We start from the raw sequence: 20,970 nt of genomic DNA, 5'->3' as shown, positions 1-20,970 counted from the left end.
TGGTATGTGTGTATGTGTAGGTACTAGACTGGGATGGAAAATGTATATGTTACTGTAGTTCAAGGGCTCCAAGAGATGAGAAGACATAGGAGGAAGTGCTTTGCAAAAAAAAGAAAGGATTGCTTTATACCTAGGGTGTTGGGAAGGCTCCATGGAGGAAGGGGCATTTGAGCTGGGGTTTAAAAGATAGGTAGGAGTTTCTCAGTAAGCCATGGGGAGAGAGGAATCAGCATGAGGAAAGGTATGGAGTTGGGGATGTGCCAGGCCTGTTAGTGCGAAAGTCATAGAGAGGATGCCGTGTAGAGTGGTGGAATGGTTAGGAAAGTGAGCCTGGGGAAAGTTAGCTTTGGATATCACACCAAGAAACTTGCACTTTATTTCCGAGAGCAATGAGACGTCACTGATGCTTTTAAGCAGGAATCGGCATGGTCAGCTCTGGGTTTTAGATGACTCTGGCAATTAGGGTGGAGGGTGGAGAGAGTGGAGGAGGCAAGAGAAGCAGGGAGGCAAGACAGAAGCCTATTGTGCCTGTGCAGGCCAGAGGACTAGAGAGGGGTAGGAGGGGGGTGAATTCCAGGAAAAAATGAGGAAACGGAATTCATGGGATTTGGGACCCCCTGAGCATTGCTGTGAGGAATGGGAAAGGTCTCAGGTTTGCAGCATGACTATCCTGACCCCCCTCCCATCCACAAGCCCACCCCATGGTCAGTGCCTCCAAGAGATACCATCATCAGGAAACAAGCATCTTTTGATCCACTGGGTTTGGGAACAGTCAGAGGTATTTGCTTAAAGGGGCCCCCTCCATTCTGAGGCCGTGTCCTCAGGGAGCCCCCAGGCTGATCAGAGAGACCAGACTCACCCACCTGGGCAGCTCAGGCCAGGTAAGGAGCAAGGGCTGGAGTGTGGGGGTCTGGGGAAAGACATCGGTGGAGTGGGAGCAATCAAGGAGGTCTTCCTGAAGGAAGAGCCCTACAGCTGAATTGCAGGCAAGCTAGATAACATTTATAAACACATTCTCAGAAGATAAATTTTCTGCCCTCTGAATCACAGCCAAGATCAGGACTTTTCTCTTGTCACACAAACCTGTTCAAGGGACTTCTAAACCCCCATCAGGAAGGGACTGTTCATTTAACGGAAGGACCTGCCCTGTCCAAGGTACCTTTATGGGATCCTTTTGGCTTCACCTCAGGCTCTCCCCTTTAGTTCAATGATGTCCCATCCCATGTTAAGGCATCATTTCCCTTTTGGGAGCATGAATGTCAGCGAGGAAAGTTGATCCTATTTATCAAATTAACTTAATATGCAAGCTTTCAAGAATAAAACAACCCCGAGGAAGAGCAAAGCCCAGCTGGGGAATTGGGGGCCAAGGTCAGGGGACAGAAGCCAGTGTCTTCACGCTGGGGGTCAAGGTCAGCATCACACAAGGCATTCTCATGGCAGACTTTGGCCAGCAGCCAGCAGCCAGAGCCTGGCCAGAGGGATCCTCAGCACTGACAGACCAGGAGGCAGGAACAGGCTGCTAACAACCCCGAGTCTGAAAACCTGTGCAGTCCAGAACACCAAATTAAAAAACGATTAAGCTAATAGAATCTCCCCATTGTTTTTGCTCTTTGGCAAGTGCTCCTTAATAATTCCTTTGCTTTTAACTCAGTGTCGGCTCAACAAAAGTGGGTTTTCTAAGTAACTTAATTATTTCAGAACTCACTGCTTCCAAAAACAATCTTAAGGTCCCCCCTCCAACTCTGCGACTCTGTGCTCTGCTATTTATTTTTTGTGACTCAGTGAGCTATTTAAAAATTAGCTTTATATTGTCTATCTAGCATAAGCCAAAAAGAAAAATCCACAACTGCCCATTGACCAGAGAGCAGAACCCTGGTACAAATCACCCCCAAACAACGAATTATTCAGAATTCATAATCGAATGGGGGAGATAAGATACATGCTAATCAGGTAGTGGGGGGTCTCAGGTGGGAGGGGTCATCCTGGTTGGAGGTTGTAGGTGGACTCCCTGGGTGCAAGGTGGCTTAGGAACTGGATCTTGACAGTGAGCTAGAATTTGGAGAAAGGCAAGTATGAGCAGTGTTTGACTTTCATACATTCCTCTTTGGTAAAACCTGCGTTTTTGTACATCAGACATGGATGCTCTGAAATGTCTTTTCACACATCACATTCCAGCTTCAATACGGAGGCCGGTCCACAAGCACTTAGCGGCTTCCAGGCCACCGCAGCTCAAGCTCAGCAGCACAGCCCTGTTGCCCCCAATTTCCCTCATTCCTCTTTGCCACTGTTCTATAGCTTGTTGTTGTTTGTGACCATCAAACCAGCTCCAACTGATGGCAACTCCATGTATAACTGAACAAAATGTTGCCCAGTCCTGCACTGTCTTCACGATCCTTGGTATGCTCGAGTCCATTGTTGCAGCCACTGGGTATTTTGAGTGCCTTCCAACCTAGAGGGCTCATCTTCCAGCACTATATCAGACAATATTCTGTTGTGATCCATAAGGTTTTCATGGGCTAGTTTTCAGAAGTAGATCACCAGGCTTTTCTTCCTAGTCTATCTTAGTCTGGAAGTTCTGCTGAACCTGTCCACCATGAGTGACCCTGCTGGTCTTTGAAATACCGATGGCATAGCTTCTACCATTACAGCAACACGCAAGCCACTGCAGTGTGACAAACTGAAGCGAGAGCTTCTGGCTTTGAATCCTGGCTCTACCTTTTGCAGGCTTCGTATCCTTGACAAGTAGCATAATCTCTTTGTGCCTCTGATTCTTCCTCTGTAAAATGGGGTTAATATTAGTACCTGCAGCATAGGGTTGTTGTGAGGATTGAATGGACAAGTGTATATACAGCAGTTAGAAGAGGACCTGGCCTTCCATGGTAAGCACATGCTAGGTAACTGGTAGCTATTATTATTGTTAAAATGAAAGTGCTGTTATTGATAAAAGAAGTTTGAGTCTCATACATATAAAATGGTTGAAATAAGGATGGAAATCGTTTGATACGCTAAAAGCAGTGAACCTTCAGCCACAACCTAGTACTCAGAACTGGGTTTAACTTGGAAGCAAAGTAATAAAATGAAAGAAAATGTACAATATACTTGTCAAAGATTATATCTAAAATGGGTTTTTGCATGCTTTTAAGCTCCATGTCTGGTGAGCCTTTCACATGTCATTTATGTGAAAACTTTCAGACACGCATTGTGTTTCCTGGCCCAGGGAGGCTGAGGAGTATGAACCTTATTCTGTGGGCACCAGGGAGCCAGGGAGGGTTCTTGAGGAAGGGAACGACATAACTCTTGGTAGTTGGCTTCTTTTGTAGGAAATGCCTATCGAGAGTGCTTAGAGAATGGGACATGGGCTTCTCGGATCAACTACTCACAGTGTGAGCCCATTTTGGATGATAAGGTGAGTGGCCCCTACCTGCCTGGCCCTGGTCCTTGTACAGGTATTAGGAACTCAGATGAAACATGGCGGATCCCAAGGGTGGCAGAACCAGTCCTGTGTCACCTGCCCTGCCCCCGTGCCCCACCCTGTGCTCAGTGACACTGGTGGGGACAGAGAAGGGGAACATGGAGTCCCACCTCCAGGAGAGCTCGGGCTGGTGGAGGACACATCCAGGGTGGCATAACATAAAAAGGGGAGTGACCGTGTAACCAGTACTCCCGGACATCTAGCAGGCTGTATGGTGCTCACCTTCCTTCCTTCTCAGGGCCTGAGTGTCCCCATCTGGCATTCTGATTCTATAACTCCACACAGAGACAAGGGCAAACCCCAGAAGGATAGCCCCCACAGAGCTAGCCCTGCTCAGACCTCACCTCAGCTCTTGCTGGGAGGCTGCCTGGAGGTGGCAGCCTCCTCCTCTTAAAAAAAAAAAAACAAAAAACCCTTGGGAGCTGCACCTTATTCCTGGCCCAAAACTATAATTCCCAGCTTCATCCCCTGCCTCATTCCCTTAATGAAGCCCTCAGATGAGCTGGAATTTTCCCCTAAATGAAACCCAGGTTCAGAGGGGAAAGCATTTGTCTACGCTGAGAGGGTGTTTCTACAAAGCGTGAGCCCGAGGGAGCCTGTGGTGAGGGTGCAAGAGTGGCAGGCAGGACAGGTCATAAAGGTTTGGAGGAAAGAGGTTCCCTCTTTTCCTCTGTCCTCACCTCTTAATTTTTACAGCTCCCTGGGTGGTATTGAACCAAAGTAGGGGCTGGGGTGGGGTGGAGAGATGGTCTGCCCTGGCAGGAAGCTGCATTTTCTCACTGACTAGAATTGCCAGCACATGGTGATAATAAAAAGCAGATTGACTTATTCAGTTTTAATATTATTCATTTTTTGAAGTTCCTGGGTGGTGCAAATGGCTAACATGCTTGGCTGCTAATCAATAGGTTGGAGGTTCAAGTCCACCCAGAGGTAACTGGTGATCTACTTCCAAAAAATCAGCCATCAAACATGCTGTGGAACACAGTTCTACACCGACACACGTGGGGCTGCCACGAGTCAGTCGACTCCACGGCGACGGGTATTAGTCTCTGCAGAGAGTGCACCTCTCCCTCTGCTGCACCCAGGGCAGACCAAGCCCCACGTGCCCTGCTTCTGAGGCAGGAGGGCAGGCGGGGCAGGGATGGTTGGCCCCATTGTACAGATGTCAAAACTAAGCCCTAGAGATCAACTTGCCTTCAGTCGCTCAGCTAGCTGGGGTCTGCAGTGAGACTAAACCTAGGTGTGGCACCTCCCAGTCCAGAATTTAAAAGAAAGCAAAATCTCCACACACACCTCTGTGGCATATCTCAGCATGGGCTGTGTCCAAATGTGCCTCTCAGGTTGCACGTTTGCGGGCCTGACAACAGCCCTTTCTAACATGAGCCTCCCGGGGCCAGCAGAAGCGAACTCTGGGAGCCAGGCGAGGGGGTGGCCCTTCGTGCCACTTCTGACCCCAAGGCCAGGACACACAGTGGTGGTCATTGGTTAGAATGTAGCCCCACACTATCTGTGCCACACGCCTCCATCAGCCCATGTGTCTGTCTCTCTGTCTGTCTGTCCAGCAGAAGTATGACCTGCACTACCGCATCGCCCTCGTTGTTAACTACCTGGGCCACTGCATTTCGCTGGCCACCCTTGTGGCCGCCTTCCTGCTCTTCCTAGCCCTGCGGTGAGTACGCCCCTCCCCTCCCTGCTTCTCTCCCTGCTTCTCTCCTAAACAGTCTTCCCTCCACTGTGGGGCCCTGGAGCCAGCGGACAAAGGGGTTGGCCTCAGTGACAGGAAACCAACCACTAGAGGCATGTGGATGTAAAGGGGGAGCTAGGCGCTGGTGGGGTGGCAGTCCCAGCTGACCCCTGACCCTGGCTGACCCCTGACCTGGACCTCCCACAGGAGCATCCGCTGCCTGCGGAACGTGATTCACTGGAACCTCATCACCACGTTCATCCTGAGAAATGTCTTGTGGTTCCTGCTACAGCTCATCGACCACGAAGTGCATGAGAGCAACGAGGTCGCTGGGCAGAGAGCTGGGGCTGGGCCTGGGGGAGGGGGACCCATCTCTCTGCTCCATCCTGAGGTGCAGAACCCAACCTGAGGCCATCTCCGCCCCAGTCATTGTCCCATCAGAGCCAGAGGTGACCTGTACCTTACACTGAGTGGGCATCCAACCCTGACCTACACTTGGCCCCAAGCCGAGCCCTGCCCAATACCCAACCAAGCCCCATCCAATTTTGAGTGTGCTCCAGGCCAATATTGGCTATACTGCTAGGATGTCACTTAACTCAGAAAAAGTAAGGTTAGGAGGAGGGGATCTTTGACTTTCCACCGCAGCAGGACCTTCTTAGAACAGAGGAGGTAGACAGTTGTGCTGGGACCATGGGGGAAAGCCTGAGAGGAGGCTCAGCACAGAGGACTATCTGAAGGCCGAGGATGGCAGAGTGGATAGAGAGGGGCACACTGTCCACAGGGCCAGCGAGCCCTATCATAGGGCTTCTGTGGCCCCAAGCTGGCTCCAGTACTCCCACATCCTGGACCCCTCAGCTCTGTGGGTACCCTGAGACAAGCCTGTAAGAAAGGTGATCAGATGGGTTCTGTTGGGAAGACCCCTGGAGGGCTGGACTTTGGCTCACTGTGTGACTCAGGGCAAGCACTTCCCCTCCCCGCCATGTGTCTCCCCTCTATAACGCAGGCTGTGTAATCCCACTCGGAGGGACAGGGACCGATTCTCTTCTGCTGGTGAGGCTAAGAATAACCACAACCACAGCAACAACTCTATTTATTTGCCCTGTAAGGCGACATGACTGTTTCCCATGGTACGGTGAGGCTCAGAAAGGGAAAGCGTCTGGCCAGAGGCCTGGGAGTTAGCCAGTCTCCTCCAGAACCAGCCGTGGTCCCATTACCTCCAGAATTTCCCACTCCAGAGTCTTTGGCAAGCCACCCCCATGCCTGCAGCCCTCATAGCCTGGACTACTGTTTACTTAGCAATTTCCTTGTAATTGACTCACTTTTTTTCTAAATGCAATTTCATATCCATCCCTAAGTGGAGACCAGCGTCACTTGCTATGCATGGGAAGTTACCCTCAAAAAGATAAACAATGGAAACACAGCAATGTGATCCAATTCTAGCCTTTGCCTGCAGATAGCTCAGAGCCAGAGGCTCCTTCATTCTTCATGAAAAAGGGGAATTAAAAGGCATTGCGGAGAGGTTAAAGACACTGTGCTGGAGGAGACTGGCTCGCTGACTCAGTCAGGAAGGTTGAAGGAGAATGAGAAAGGATGACCCTTCCAGGGTGAGATCTGTTGGGACTTAGTGCCAGGTCCATGAATGACTGAAATGACTGCCCCTTCTGTCCATGTCCACACCCCACACTTGGGAAGCCCTGTGCCTCGCTCCCTGCTTAGGTGGGAATGGCCTTGCCTCGCCCACACGGAGCTTACTGACAGCCCTGCCTGGCCACAGGTCTGGTGTCGCTGCATCACCACCATCTTCAACTACTTCGTGGTGACCAACTTCTTCTGGATGTTCGTGGAGGGCTGCTACCTGCATACAGCCATCGTCATGACCTACTCCACTGAGCGCCTGCGCAAGTGGCTCTTCCTCTTCATCGGATGGTGTAAGGGCCCCTGGGGGCTGACAAGGGCCTGGCTGGGAGGCGACACTGCTGCAAGGTCATCTCCCTGTATCTTGGGTCTCAGGGCCAGACCACAGCCCTGCCCACAAACCCCAGGACAGTTCCCAGGCTTCAACCACTTCCCTCCATGCTGAGTGAGGAAAATGTAAACCCAAAGCAACCATGGATAATCCCGCCAAATGGATATTCCACAAATTGGCCTCCTTCTGCCTCGAATGACCAATCCCAAGATGTTTGTCAGTGGCTTCAAAAGAGAAGCCGGCCAGCTCCCCTTCTCTATCTCAGTCTCTCTCTCAGCCCTCTGACTCACTAGGAGAGGATGGCCTAGAATGGGGGAAAGGGAGCAGAGGGCTAGGGGCAGGGCATTCCCTGGGCCCATGGGTATCCCCTGGGATCATGGATGACCTGCATTTGGAAGATCTGAATGAAACATGCCCCACCCTGTGTTCTACAAGAGAGTCCTCTGTCCATCGGTCCGTCCACTGCAGCCTAGTCTGTCCTTCTTTCAGGCATCCCCTGCCCCATCATCATTGTCTGGGCCATTGGAAAACTCTACTATGAAAATGAACAGTAAGTGAGACAGGCCATCTGCGGGGAAGGTCACCCATGGGCTCAAGCCAAGCCATTGGGCGGGAACTGTAGGTAAGCTAGGGCCACCTCACCTTGGCTCCAGAGGGCATTGCCTGATCTCAGAGGGAAAGGGTGGGCTGAGAACTGAAGAGACAGATTCACTTTCCTGCTGTCTTTAAGAAACAAAAATCCCTGGTACCCAGCAGTGCCCACACGGTAGATCTCAATTCAACTGTTTACTGAATTAGGAATCATGGTTCCTTCAGAGCCCCTAGTGCATGACCCTTGGCCTTTGATAAGGCTTTCTCCTCAGAGATGGCTGTGGCAGGTCTGGGTTAGGGTTCATGGAGGCCAAGGGCTTGCGGCTTTCAGCTCAGGCCAGGTCCAAGACTGTATCCATGAGTATTTATCAGAGTTCCAGGCCAAGACGGGTTTACCCTGATCCCCAATCTCTGCCTGGGGTGCAGTGTCCTCTCCTGGGACCCTCCCTCCACCACAGACTTTGATACATGGAGTCACAGCCCAAGTGTCGGCACCTCATTCCGTGGGTCAGCCAAGGAGAGGCTGGAAGTCTGGGTGCCACCAGCTGGGAGAAGGGACCGGGAGACTCAATCTCTGCGTGCAAATCTCCAAGGGATCTTAGAGCTTGAGTAAGCAGAGGTGGGGAGGAGAAGAAATGAGGATGGAGTTCCAAGTCTCTCCTCAATATTAGGAAGAGCTCATAAAGTTAAAAGCTGCCCAAGAATGAGAGGGCTGCCTTGGAAGGTAGTGAGCTTCCTCTCAAAAGGAGTATTCAAGCAGACAACGAAACCCTAGTGCTGGGAGACAAAGGAGGAGATACCTGTCCTAGGCTATATGCTGAGGTTAACCTCTGAGGTTGCTGAGGACACAGTTTCTAGAAGTTGATGGAACCCTACCCAAGGTCCAGTGGGAAGATGCCGGGAGGGCCAGCCTGGCTCCTGGCCCAGCCCTTCCCTCTGGACCTGAAGCTCCCCCACCTACCAGTATCCCCAGAGAATAAACCAAGCCTTTGGCAGCCAGTGAGGCAAGCCAGGCAGCGGGCTTCCTTTGTTGAGCAAAAGAGGCTCAGCTCGGAGAAAGGCTGGGTTCCGGGCAGGAAGGCTCCCGCCTCCACATCTGCTGGCTTTGTGCTGTGTGAGTACCTGGCACGCAGAGCAGCGGGTTCCAAGCAACGCATGAACAGGTGGTACAGGGCAGTTGGGCCGCCGGCCAGTGAGGGAGTAGTCTTTCCCCTTATTCACATGCCTTCTGGGTGCCCAGCCCCATGCCCAACAGTCCTGGATGGCATGGAGGCCCAATAGGAAGAGGCAACACAAGACCTGCCCTCAGGGAGCCCCAGGCTGGCAGAGACCAAACTGACCACGTAGGGCAAAAAACAACCCTGTGGAAGCCAGGATGGTCCATGAAGGTGGTTTGGAAAGGGGCAGGCCCAGAGATTGGGTCTCAGAAAGGATCAAACCAGAGGACCCTGGGCCTGGGCCTGGGGTGGTACCCAGGCTCCGCTCAGCAGGGCCGTCCACAGCCATGCTGTCTTTGCAGGTGCTGGTTTGGCAAGGAGCCCGGTGATCTGGTGGACTACATCTACCAAGGCCCCATCATCCTTGTGCTCCTGGTAGGTCCACAGAGGGCACTGGGATAGGGTTAGGGCAGGGGGGGGGACAGCAGAGGGCCCATCTAGGCAAGAGACAATGTGGGGGACAATGTGGCCTGGGGCAGTCCTCAGCACACATCAGGTACACTGTAAGCACTACCCGGCTTCCTGGCACAGCCCTCAGCACTTACTTAAGTACACTCCCCGCCTCCTCCCATATACCATACGCCCATACTCTGTTCCCCACACTCTCCTCACCGTGTTCTGTGCCTGGGTGCAGCCCCCTCTCCACTCAGGGCCTCAGGTGGAATCTAACTGGTTAATTTCTAGTGCCTTTCCAGATCAAATATCCCCTTGCTAGGTACAGTGCTGAGAATGCCAGGTGACAATAGAAAGGTGTGTGGGCTTTTCAGCCCAGCCCAACATCCCCTGCCCCTCGCGACCCTTCTCAGAGGCCCAGCGCACTGCCCCCAGCCTGGAGCGCAGATACCAGAGTGAGGCATAATGAGGCAATCTTTCCCTGTCCAGCTCCCCACCCTTTGCCAAATGTATTCGCATCCAAGATATAATTGCTACCACGTCTTTAATCTACAAGGGAGCTTTAACTAAGGTAGAGTTTAAGTAGAGGCTGCATTCTGCAGAAACGAACCCATTATATATCCAAACCAAACCAAACCCAGTGCCATCAAGTCGATTCCAACTCATAGCGACCCTATAGGACAGAGTAGAACTGCCGCACAGAGTTTCCAAGGAGCGCCTGGCGGATTCAAACTGCCGACTCTTTGGTTAGCAGCCGTAACACTTAATCCTACGCCACCAGGGTTTCCCCATTATATATCATACATTTAAAAAAAAAGAGCCCCGTATGAAATTGGCATTTGCGTAAGACTTATTTCAGGCTCAGTAATTTCAGGCTCCTGTATATACCGGCTTCCTTAAAGGGCTACTGGCTCCTTGTGGGAGTCTCAAGAGGGAGCTGACCTCCAGCACACAGCAGGTGCCTAGTAGGGGGTTCTTTTGTCTACCTTGGAGACAATTACTGTTTATCTTTTTTATTTCCTTGCTTTCCTCCTTTTTGTGATTTTTTGCGAGATTCATCTGACCCTCATCTTTGGGGTGTCCTTGACACATGTGAACTAGAGAGAACCAAAAAGGTGTTTTGGATAAAAATTCCACCATCAGGACTTTGTTCATTTAGACACAGAATCCAGGTCTTGTTAGCAGTCAATGGGAGCAGATTGGTCCTTGGGCTCCCAGCTGCAGTGAGTCAGTCATTCACCTCTCAATGTGAATGGAAACCCCTTGAGATGCTTTCCCTCCCAGCCAGCTGCTGGGAGCCTATTCTGGAGGGACAGGGTTTTTGATGAGCCTGAGATGCAGCCAAGGAAGGCTGGCCTGGACAGGGAAGCACTGGCAGTTGGGAGGGAGCCCCAGCTGTATGGATATTGGACAGGTGATGAGGAAAAGGAACAAGAAAGGGGGATGAGGTGTGGAAGGGCTCGGTTTCAAGACCCAACTCCCTCACCTCCTCTTTCCATGTCCTCTTCTCTGGTCCACCCCCTCCCCTCAGCTCAAGAGGCCTTTGCTTGTCCTTCCCTGTTGGTCCCAACCAAACTCAGCTATTTGCACCAACAGAGGCTTCCAGGTCCCCAACTGAGCTCTTCCAGAAGCTCAGTCTACATTCCTGCCAATCCTTACATCCTCAATGCCCAAGAGATGCAGGGATTATGCTCCCCATTTTATAAATGAAACTGAGATATGAAATGGCTTGTCCAAGGTACCAACTAAGATCAAGCAGGCCTCCTGCCTTATCACCCATCACCTGCCTGCTGTCCTCTCCCTTGGATATGTGCTTGGGGTCCTGCCACCCTGTCTTTCCCAGTGATTCACAGCTACATTTCTGCTGCTAAGAGACACACTTATTTCTGGGTTCTAGAGAATGAGTCGGGTGGTTGAGTTTGCAGGAAGCCTGACTTCTGGTGGTTGTAATCACTGTTACTGTCATGGGAAAGGGAAGTGGCATTTGTTGGTCCCCTCTCTGGCCAGGCACTGAACTGAGTGCTGTCCATGAATATTTCAGCGCCTATCCTTCTTCCCGGATGAGAGGCAGGCTCTGTGGTTATCTCCACTATACAGATGAGGGAGCAGAAGCTCGATGGGGTGAAGCAACTTGTCCAAGGCCATGCAGATCCAATTTGGAACAGTCAGGATTAGAACCCTGAGACAAGGCCTAGGAGTTCATTTGAGAGGTGATCCTGGAGGCACCATGAGGGTAAGGAATGGAGTTACGGAACGCAGGAAAGCCAGTGCAGAGTGGGGTAGGGAGCAGGTTCGTTGGTAGCTGCCGTACAGTTGGCTCCAGCTTATGGAGATCATATGCACAAGAAAATGAAACGCTGCCTAGTCCTGCACCATCTTCACAATCTTTGATATGCTCAAGTCCATTGTTGTGGTCAGTGTGTATTTTGAGTTTCTCCAACCTAGGTGGCTCATCTTTCAGCACTATATCTAACAATATTCTGCTGTGATCCATAAGCTTTTCATTGGCTAATTTTCAGAAGTAGATCGCCAGGCATTTCTTTCTAGCTTCTCTTAGTCTGGAAGCTCTGCTGAAACCTGCCTGCCATGGGTGACCCTGCCAGTATTTGAAATACCAGTGGCGTAGCTTCCAGGATCATAGCAGCATGCAAGCCACCACAGTACAACAAACTGACAAACCAGTGGTGAACAGGTTACCACGGGGCAACTGGAGCTCCATTTTGCTATGGTCCCCCAAGGAACCATGCAGAAGAGGCTCAGAATTGTATCACTGAAGGTTGGGAGCTGAGTTATTAATCCACCCCCTCCATCCTCACCAGTGGAGATTGCAGCGGGGACAGTAAGCCCCCCGCATTTCCAGGCTGCCCTGTTTTGGGGCTGAACAAGCTCCCATGGCACCAGAGAAAACCTTCAGGCCATCCCCTGTAGCTACAGGTGAACGCAGGTGGGCCCGGGGGATGCGGACAGGGCATCAGCGGTATGTGGCACATCAGGTTTGTCTGGCTAATACCTCGATTCTTCATTCCACAAATGGTGTCTCGTAGCTCAGAGCTCCTCCCAGCAACATCCCAGCTGTGCTTTTCCCAAATACAGATTCTGGGGCCCTGTTGTTCCTGCTGGTAGCCTGGGTGGGCCTGGAATCTGCATTTCTAACAAGCACCCAGGTGCCTTTGAAGTGCTCATTCTAGTTGGAGAGCCATATGTCCAGGGGTACCTGGGCATGGATTCATTGCCAGGCAGTGATGTGTGTCATCTGGGTCCTGTATACAGTAGGGCTCAGAACCTGGACCTTGAGCAGGACTTTGTCTAGAAAACACCAATCCATTGCCTTCAAATTAATTCCGACTCATAGCAACCCTATAGGACAGAGTAGAACTGCCCCATAGGGTTTCCAAGGAGGGTCTGGCGAATTCAAACTACTGACCTTTTGATTAGCAGCCGAGCTCATAACCACTGTGCCACTAGGGCACAGCTAGAAAATGCCAGCAGGAAGGGAGAACTTGGGGCATCCAATGGAGGACCAGTCTCCCAGGGACTGTGAAACAGACTGGTCACTGAGCATCTGCCACACCCCTGATTCCAGCTTGTGGGGGCTCCCTGGTGACGAGTCAGCAGGTTCTGCAGACCCATATGGGATGGACAGGGCATGTTACTAGGCCTGGAGAATGTGCAATAGACAGAGCACAGAGCCAGGGACCAGGGAGGAAAGAACCTGAGACCTGTTACGGCAACTTATTTAAATACCCAGATTGTCTCAACACCCAGAATCGAAGGAGAGCAGAGGACGTTTCCAAAGGCAGGGACCTCTGCTCTCAACCTGGGTTTAAAAGAAAAAGATCCATGCCTGAAGCCAAGTAGGGAGAGATGAGCCAAGACGTCTGGTGCTTTCGCCCTCCCTCCCTTCTGCAAACGTGTAGACAGTGAAGGTTTGGGAGCAAGGAGGGGATCCCATGTGCGCTTTGATTTAGCAAACACCTCAGCAGGGGTGGAGGGAGGTCGGGGTGACACATGCTCTGGAAGTTAACCAGTGAGCAGCGCTTGCTGATTTCCTCCGTAGGGGCCACATGCAGTATGGCGTCATGGACTGAGCAATGATTGGGGCCACCTTGGCTCCATGGTGTGATCCTGAGTAAGCTCTTTGCCCTTTCGAAGCCTCAGTTTCCCACCTGTAGCATGGCGATGCTAATCCCTGCTTCACAGGGTTACAGTGAGGACTAGGAGTCTCTGGGTGGTGCAAACAATTAACACGCTAGGTTGCTAACCAAAAGATTGGAAGTTTGAATCCACCCAGAGGCACCTAGGAAGAGAAGCTGGTGATCTCCTTCCAAAACATCAGCCATCAAAAACCCTATGGAGCACAGCTTTACCCTGACAAGTGTGGGGCCACCAAACCGAAATTCGTTGCTGTCAAGTCGATTCTGACTCATAACGACCCTAGAGGACAGAGTAGAACTGCCCTATAGAGTTTCCAAGGAGCAGCTGATGGATTTGAACTGCTGATCTTTTGGTTAGCACCATGAGTGTGAATCAGCTCAGCAGGAATTAGAGGTGAGCTATGGGCACTGTGCTGGGTGGCCCTGGGTGTCAGACTCTTGCAATTCCCATCAGCCCTGGAGTCACAGGCTCAGGATCCCGTCTGATAATCCTGCCAGTGCTATCCTCCTGAGTGCAGATCCCCAGTGTAAACATTGAAAATCATCGATCTCAGGGCCTGGATGTGTGAAATTACTTCCCTTTGGTTCCCACCATTTGGCCCACGTTTCATGAACTCCAGTGGGAGTGGCAGCATGGTGTAAGGGTCAGGAGAGTAAATACTGCAGCCAGCTGTCTTGGTTCAAATCCTGACACCAACCCCTACATAGCCTGGTTATTCGATTATACGGACAGGTTATTTAGCCTGTTTGAGCCTCATTTTGTGTGTCTGTAAAATAGGGATAGTAATCGTCCCTGCTTCCTAAGATTGCACCTTGAGGAACAGTTATAAAATACTTGGAACAAGACTTGAAATGGCCTAAGTACCGGATCCGCATTAGCTGGCATTCTTATTATTTGGAGGGCCTCCCATATGCCTATCCTGGTGCAGGTGCAAGAGATTGTAATGTCCCAGGTCCCTGGTCAGAAGATCATACCACTGGGCTCTGACCAGGCTCCGGCTCCCACCCCACAAAAAAAAAAAAAAAAAACCCCACAGCAGAGCCTTATTAGGGGTGAAGCCGGTTCCCCTGAGGAAGTAAAAGATCAGCAGCTGACTGCCGCCAGCATCACAGTGTCAGGACAAGACTGGGCAGGATGATGCAAGGCTGTGACTTCTCCAAGCTTCTGCAGGGGCCTCTCCCGGACACCCACCCCCCTGCAGAGTTCCCACAGCCCACCACCTGCAGGATGCCCTGAGAACATTCCAGGCTAGCAGGACCCTGCAAGGGGCTTATTCTAGAAGGAGGTGATTTTACTGTTGTGACTCCCAGTTGGTCCCACCCCTTCTCCGGCCTGTCTCTTGACTCCTTGATTGTCATTCTCCACCACCTGAGCAGCCATCAGGCCTGACCTCCCCCCCCTGCCCCACTTTAGGACTTCCTCCCTTGGCCTTTTCTCTGCTTGGAACTTTCTCCCCCAACTCTTCACCAGCTAATGCACCCTGTCCTTCAGGTCTCAGCTCATGTCAGGCCTTTCAGACCCCTTAGCGAAGAGGCAATGTTCCCCCATGCCACCCCACCCCACCCCATGCTGTAAGCCCTCTGGGAGCAAGGATATGCCCATTTCTCTACCTCTTGTCCAGCTCAGTATATGGCACACAGTAAGTGGATTCATTCATGAATGAGTGAATACAACCAGAAACCAGGCTGAACAAGATTAAGTGGAAGAGCCAGAGTTGGCTTTTGCAGGGGGGCGGTGGGGAGAGGTTGGCAGGGAAGAATGGAATCCAAGAAGAGAGAGCTGGAGAGCTCAGGCTAGGCTGGGTGGTCAAAAGCTCCCTAGAGGAGGGAGGGAGGTACCTGAGGTGGGACTGGTGCAGATGTTGTAAAGAGGGGAGCTGGGGGCCAAGCTCAAAAGGAAAGAATGGCGGGGCCCCAGTTCAGGCTGCACAGACCTTGGCTGAGAGGGTAGAGGCAGCATCACTGAATGTGTGAGAACAGGGGATAAGGCCTTATCTTCCAGACCCTCCACTCTGGACCCTGTTTGAGTTATCCGTATGTCTGCCCTTACTCTTTGCCTCGGCACACAGAACAGGGCCCTTATCGGGAGGCGCTCAGTAACTGCTTGCTGACTGGGTGGATGGATAGGTGGATAAAAAAAAAAAAAAAAAAGTGGATACTAAATGTTAAATAAATGAATGAGTGGGTAGGTGGATAAATTGAAGAATGGATGTTTGGGTGGAGGGGTGGAGTGATGGATGGATGACAGTGGGTAGATAATTGAACAAATTGGCTGCTGGGTTGATGGATGATGGGAATAAGATTTAATGCAGGGAAATGTAGCAGAAATGAGAATATATTTTGATTCCAACAGTCTCAACTCCCAGACAAGTCAGGAAGAATCAGAAAAGGTAAAATACTTTGTATCACTTGTATGAGAGAATTAGGAATGACCTATGTGTTAGGGTCAATCCCAGGGAATATATGAGAAACTCAGGAGGTAGAAATGAACAAGCCTTAAGAGAAAGCAGGGGGCAACAGGCCAGGAGTGGCCCTCTCTGAAGGCCTCCTTCCCTGGCTCACCAGGCCATCCACTGTGCAGCTTGAGAGCAGCAGGCTGTGGCTGAGGAGGTTGAGCCTGTCCCTGCCCCCAGAGCCACTCTCAAGCCAGGGGGTCATCCAGATGACTGTCCCACAATGCCTGCCTGCATCCCCCGACTCCTACCATGGAACCTAGGACTTAGGAAGGCCCAGCCCACGCATAAGAAGTGATGGATTCTCTAGACAGATGCTCAGAAGGGGCGTGTGTTTGTGTGCACATGCGTGTATATACATGTGTGTACACAGATGAGCCAGCAGACACTCCAGGCTAATGCGTATCCTTCGCTGACCCATGGGCATTTGCTTAGTGTGTGAGGCCTACACACCCTCCCATTCCTGCCTGCTAACACTTAGAGTGAAATGCAAGTATGTACTCGTCCACTGATGCACACACACAGAAGCACATTCTCAGGGGCGAGCACACTCACGCGGCACACAGAACAGTCCCACAGGCCTGCTCGTGTGCTCACAGAATCATAGCACACGGCCCCACAGACAGGCTTGCAGGCCCACAGAGATCTCCACAACCTGGGAGGCTGACTGAAGGGCATGCAGTCGGGTTCCAGGGAGAGGCTGGGTGGGGCGTATACTGATGCCGAGAGATGGCTCAGAATGAAGATAAATGAGGCCCGTCCTGGAGCACTGGACTCAGCCTGGCAGCCCATTCATCATAATTGCCTCTGGAGTGTCTGGTCTGCAAAGGCTCTGGAGTTTTCCTGGGCATAGGGGATGGGATGGTGAGAGATTAATCACTTGCTTGGCACCTGAGTTATTAAAATTACTCCCTGTGGCCTGGCCTATCCCCTCAGGGCCAGGAGCCTCAGCGAGACCCTCAATCAACTGATGGGGACCCTAAGACAGAGGGGCGGGGGCTCAGGCAGAGCCCGGGGCCCGGCACCTGTGCAGTCCCTGAGTAGGGCAGGGCCGGGCCTTGGAACTTTCTGTGGAAGATGGGTCTTTGTGTTACTGTTCACTGCCTTTAGAGGCTGCATCCTCCTTCGGGTCTGGAGCCCTCAGGTGACAGGGAACTGAGCAAATGGGTGTCCACCTGTCCTGGTGAGGGAGGAGAAGACGCCTTGGGCCCCTTGTGCTGGGTGACAGCTGGGAAGGGTGTACGTGGGATATGAGTTTTCAGTGGGCTCCAGGGGGAGGGAGCTGCCCCTCAGCTCAGCCCCCACTCATGGTCCTTTTTTCCTCTCTGCCTCCCCACCTCCAGATCAATTTTGTATTTCTGTTCAACATCGTCAGGATTTTAATGACAAAATTACGAGCCTCCACCACATCCGAGACGATCCAGTACAGGTGAGTGAATGCATGCCTTGACCCTGGGCAGGGAGGAAACAAGGAGGCCACGTGGGCCATCCCCCTGCCTCTAGGCAGGAGCTCGCTCAAGCTTCCAGAAGGCCCTGCTAAAGCGTCTCCCGACTTCCCACCTGAATGAGGCTCATCTGCAGCGTGGGCTCAGACCTGAACCATACCTGTCACCCCCAGGAAGGCGGTGAAGGCCACCCTGGTTCTCTTGCCCCTTCTGGGCATCACCTACATGCTCTTCTTCGTCAATCCTGGGGAGGATGACCTGTCGCAGATTGTGTTCATCTATTTCAACTCCTTCCTGCAGTCCTTCCAGGTAGGTGCATGGCCAGTGAGGGATGGGAAGGAGGTCACCGGAAGCTCTCCCACCCTCACAGAGATGGTCCCGTGGGCCTGGTGCACGTGGGGTTCATTTACATACACACTTAAATATAAGCATATGCACACATAGCCTGACCCTGTGCCCAGCGCGATGATGCCCGAGCCATCCAGAACTGAGCCGTGACTCTGCCACCCCCACCCTAGGGCCCAGGCTGAGGAACTCCCCAGGTGAGCCCACCCCTGACTGGGTCTGGGTCACACTAGCCTGCACCTACTGCTGTCCCAGCTCCTGTTCTGAGTGGCACCCGGCTAAGTGCCCTGGGAGAGGCTGCAGGCCTGAGACCACCCCTCAGTTGAAGTGCCACTGTGGCGTACCGGGACCATGGGAAGCGGGGTCATGTGAGTGGGCGCCCTCTGTGGTCCTGGTCACTGAGTGCCTCCCCTGCCCATCCTGTTTCTCACTTCACTCTTCCAGGCAGGACAGCTCCCCAGCAGGTCACTGACAGCTCTCCCTTCCTTTCTAGGGTTTCTTTGTGTCTGTCTTCTACTGCTTCTTCAATGGAGAGGTACAAGGCCGGGGAGGCTGGGTGCTCGCAAGCCTCAGACCCTAGTCCAGGGCAGCTCCAAACCCCACCCCGCCTTTCAGGAATGCTGGGGTCCCTGGCTATACCCAGCTCTGCCCTGCAGGAGGGAGGGAAAGGCCAGAGAAATGACCCTAGCCTTGGGAGAACAGGACTCCTTCCCACAGGGACTCCGCCAGTGTAGAAGGTCAACTATGTAGGCTGAAAATACTGTGACAGCTCTCCCCACTGCCTTCGGAGAGCTGGGGAGGTAGGAGCAGAACAAGGAAGTGGCAGGAGACAGCTTCCAGGAGAAGGTGAGGTGCAAGCCATGCAGCCAAGACTGTATGGACTTGGGGAGCAGAAAAGGCACTTGTACATTCTCCCCACCTCAGAAAAGACCACAGACCCCCCAGCCAGCCTCTGGGGAGCGAGGCACTGGATGAAGCCCGGTCAGCTGACAAGGCCCAGAATCCCAGTGTGGCCAGGAGAGGCCCACTCACACCAGGGGTCGGTGAGGACACATCCTGGGTTCTGGGAGGAAGAGCAGAGGCCCTCAAGTTACAGCCCCCAGAGTGGAAAGGAATGCATATGCACATCCAAGGCCACTCCATCTGCATAGCCACAGGGAGCAGGAAGGTGTCCATGCAGTTCTGGCTCTGCCAGTGGACGCCACCTCACAGCAAAAGGCCAGCAGCCGAGACAGGCCCACAGGCCACAGGTTAGGAGCGAAGGAGCTGCTAAGGCAGACAGACAGCAAATGAATGCTTATGGAGCGTTTACTCTATTCACGCCATGTGCCAGGACAGGGTGTGGGAACACAATCCATTTTACAGAGAAAGCCTTCTATTACAGTACAGATGAGAACCAAATGGTACCAGATATGATCAGGCTTTGAAATGAGTGTTAACTTTCCGTTTCGGGCAGTAAGTGCTATGGGAAGCATGGAGGGATCTATCAGGAAAGGCTTCATGGAGGAGGTGAGGCTTCAGAGGCAGGAGAGGAAGGTATTTCAGGAGGGAGGATTCAAGGTGAGAGGTGGGAGCTGGAATGTACATTTCCAGAGCCTGCAGGAGGAGCAGGGTCCCTGGAGGGAACTGAGTCAGAAGCTGGGATCTCAAGTCCCCCTATGGTAGTTGTGAGGTAACAGAGCAAGCCAGGGGAGGGAAGGCAGTGTGTCCAAAGGAAACTGGGTAATTGGACAGTGAGGCACAAATGAAGCGTGTGGGTCACGCTTCTCCAGGAGAGGGAGAGGGAGAGGGAAGGAGAACCCTGCAGAGGGGCCTGGGTTTTAAGGGCCTATTTTTTTTTTTATGGGGCCAGGGGGAGGAGCTTGGTTTTGGAACCTACCAGTCTCTTCCTGTAAGGATGCAGTCAGAAGGGTCTCCAATGACAGGGAGCAGGGTGAGAGACCTTCCCAGTCCCTCGGGACTGGCCTTGAGGGCCCAGCTAAGCCTCTGCTTCCCCCGCAGGTGCGGTCGGCCGTGAGGAAGAGGTGGCACCGCTGGCAGGACCATCACTCCCTGCGAGTCCCGGTGGCCCGGGCCATGTCCATCCCCACGTCGCCCACGCGGATCAGCTTCCACAGCGTCAAGCAGACGGCAGCAGTGTGACCCCTCGTGCGCCCACCACCCTCTCACTCCTCCACCATCTGCGCAGTTTTCCTACCCTCCCCTCCTGTCCCTGGGTTCCCCTCGCTGCGCAGGCCCTGCTGAGGCAGGGAGAAGGGGGGCAGAAACCATGCTCAGCCTGGCAGAATAGGGCCCCGAGGGGCGGGGCCAGCCGGCTGGAAGTCTCCATGCCAGACAGAGCGGAGAGGGGGAGTCATAGGAGCACCCTCAGAGGACCAGGTCACAGGTCAGCAGGCTTTGCCCGCTGGATCCTCACTGTAGCCCTATTCGCGGGGGGGTGGGAAACTGAGGCCCAGAAAGGGGAAAGGGCTGCCAAATCGCACAGCTAGTTAATGTCAGCTCGGGGCTCTTAGCTCCCTCATGCTACTCAGTGATGGTTGGGCCTTGCTCCCTGCCTCTGCCTCCTTGCTCAAGGGCGCCCTCTGCAGTTCAGGAGGCACACCAGCACAAGGAAAAGATTTAATCACCTCTCTTCAACCCAAAGGCTCGCTGGTCCCCTGCCCCTGACCTAGCCATCCCTCAACTCCCTCGCCCCCAGCCATCCTCCTGCACCTGAGGCCTACAGGAAGGATGCTCACTTTGGGTGTGGCTTCCTCCCATGGGAGACATCTTTACAGCCCCCTCCACAGACTCGGGGACTTGGGGAGGCGAAGATGAGGAGGAAGATGTGGCCAGGGTAGACAGAACTCACAGGGCAACCAGAGATAGTACAGGACAAAACGGGGAACAGAATAGGGGGGAGGGGGAGAAGTGGAGTTGGAATCGCAGAAACCAAAGTACGTCTTTGGTGATTGGGACCAAGGCCCCACCTCAGACTGGACTTCCACCCTCTTTCAGAGACACCTCTGCTCTGTGTGAAGTAAACCATGCCTCCATGGAAATGGCCTTCTCTCAGGCTGACTCAGCCAGGCTCCTGAGGGCTGGTGTGGGCAAGGATGCCGGCCTGGGCTTGTAGCTCGTCTGAGGACAGGGAGGCATCCATGCTCTCCTCCCTGGGGCATTAGCACGACTAGGCAGGGTGCCTGTAGGCCCCTCTGGTCTGCAGAGAATGGCTCTGGCCCGGGGCTGATTCTCCCTCTCTGACATGTAG

At 52.9% G+C, this 20,970-nt stretch overlaps 1 protein-coding gene across 1 annotated transcript in view; it reads left to right on the top strand.

Annotated features, from left to right (window-relative positions):
• The window catches only part of CRHR2 (corticotropin releasing hormone receptor 2), a 33,200-nt gene extending 13,061 nt beyond the window's left edge, over positions 1-20,139 (top strand). Inside the window, exons 3-12 of the mRNA XM_049893675.1 lie at positions 3,321-3,406; positions 5,038-5,141; positions 5,364-5,481; positions 6,931-7,084; positions 7,612-7,672; positions 9,233-9,305; positions 17,274-17,359; positions 17,549-17,684; positions 18,214-18,255; positions 19,722-20,139. Of these exons, the coding sequence (XP_049749632.1) occupies positions 3,321-3,406; positions 5,038-5,141; positions 5,364-5,481; positions 6,931-7,084; positions 7,612-7,672; positions 9,233-9,305; positions 17,274-17,359; positions 17,549-17,684; positions 18,214-18,255; positions 19,722-19,862 (1,001 nt within the window). The 3' untranslated portion in view covers positions 19,863-20,139. The remainder of the gene's footprint in view (positions 1-3,320; positions 3,407-5,037; positions 5,142-5,363; positions 5,482-6,930; positions 7,085-7,611; positions 7,673-9,232; positions 9,306-17,273; positions 17,360-17,548; positions 17,685-18,213; positions 18,256-19,721) is intronic.
• Positions 20,140-20,970: the final 831 nt, after the last annotated feature.

Source organism: Elephas maximus, chromosome 8 (assembly GCF_024166365.1).
Source record: "Elephas maximus indicus isolate mEleMax1 chromosome 8, mEleMax1 primary haplotype, whole genome shotgun sequence".
NCBI classification, from domain to species: Eukaryota; Metazoa; Chordata; class Mammalia; order Proboscidea; family Elephantidae; genus Elephas; species Elephas maximus.
This window is presented reverse-complemented; position numbering and strand designations above follow the sequence as displayed.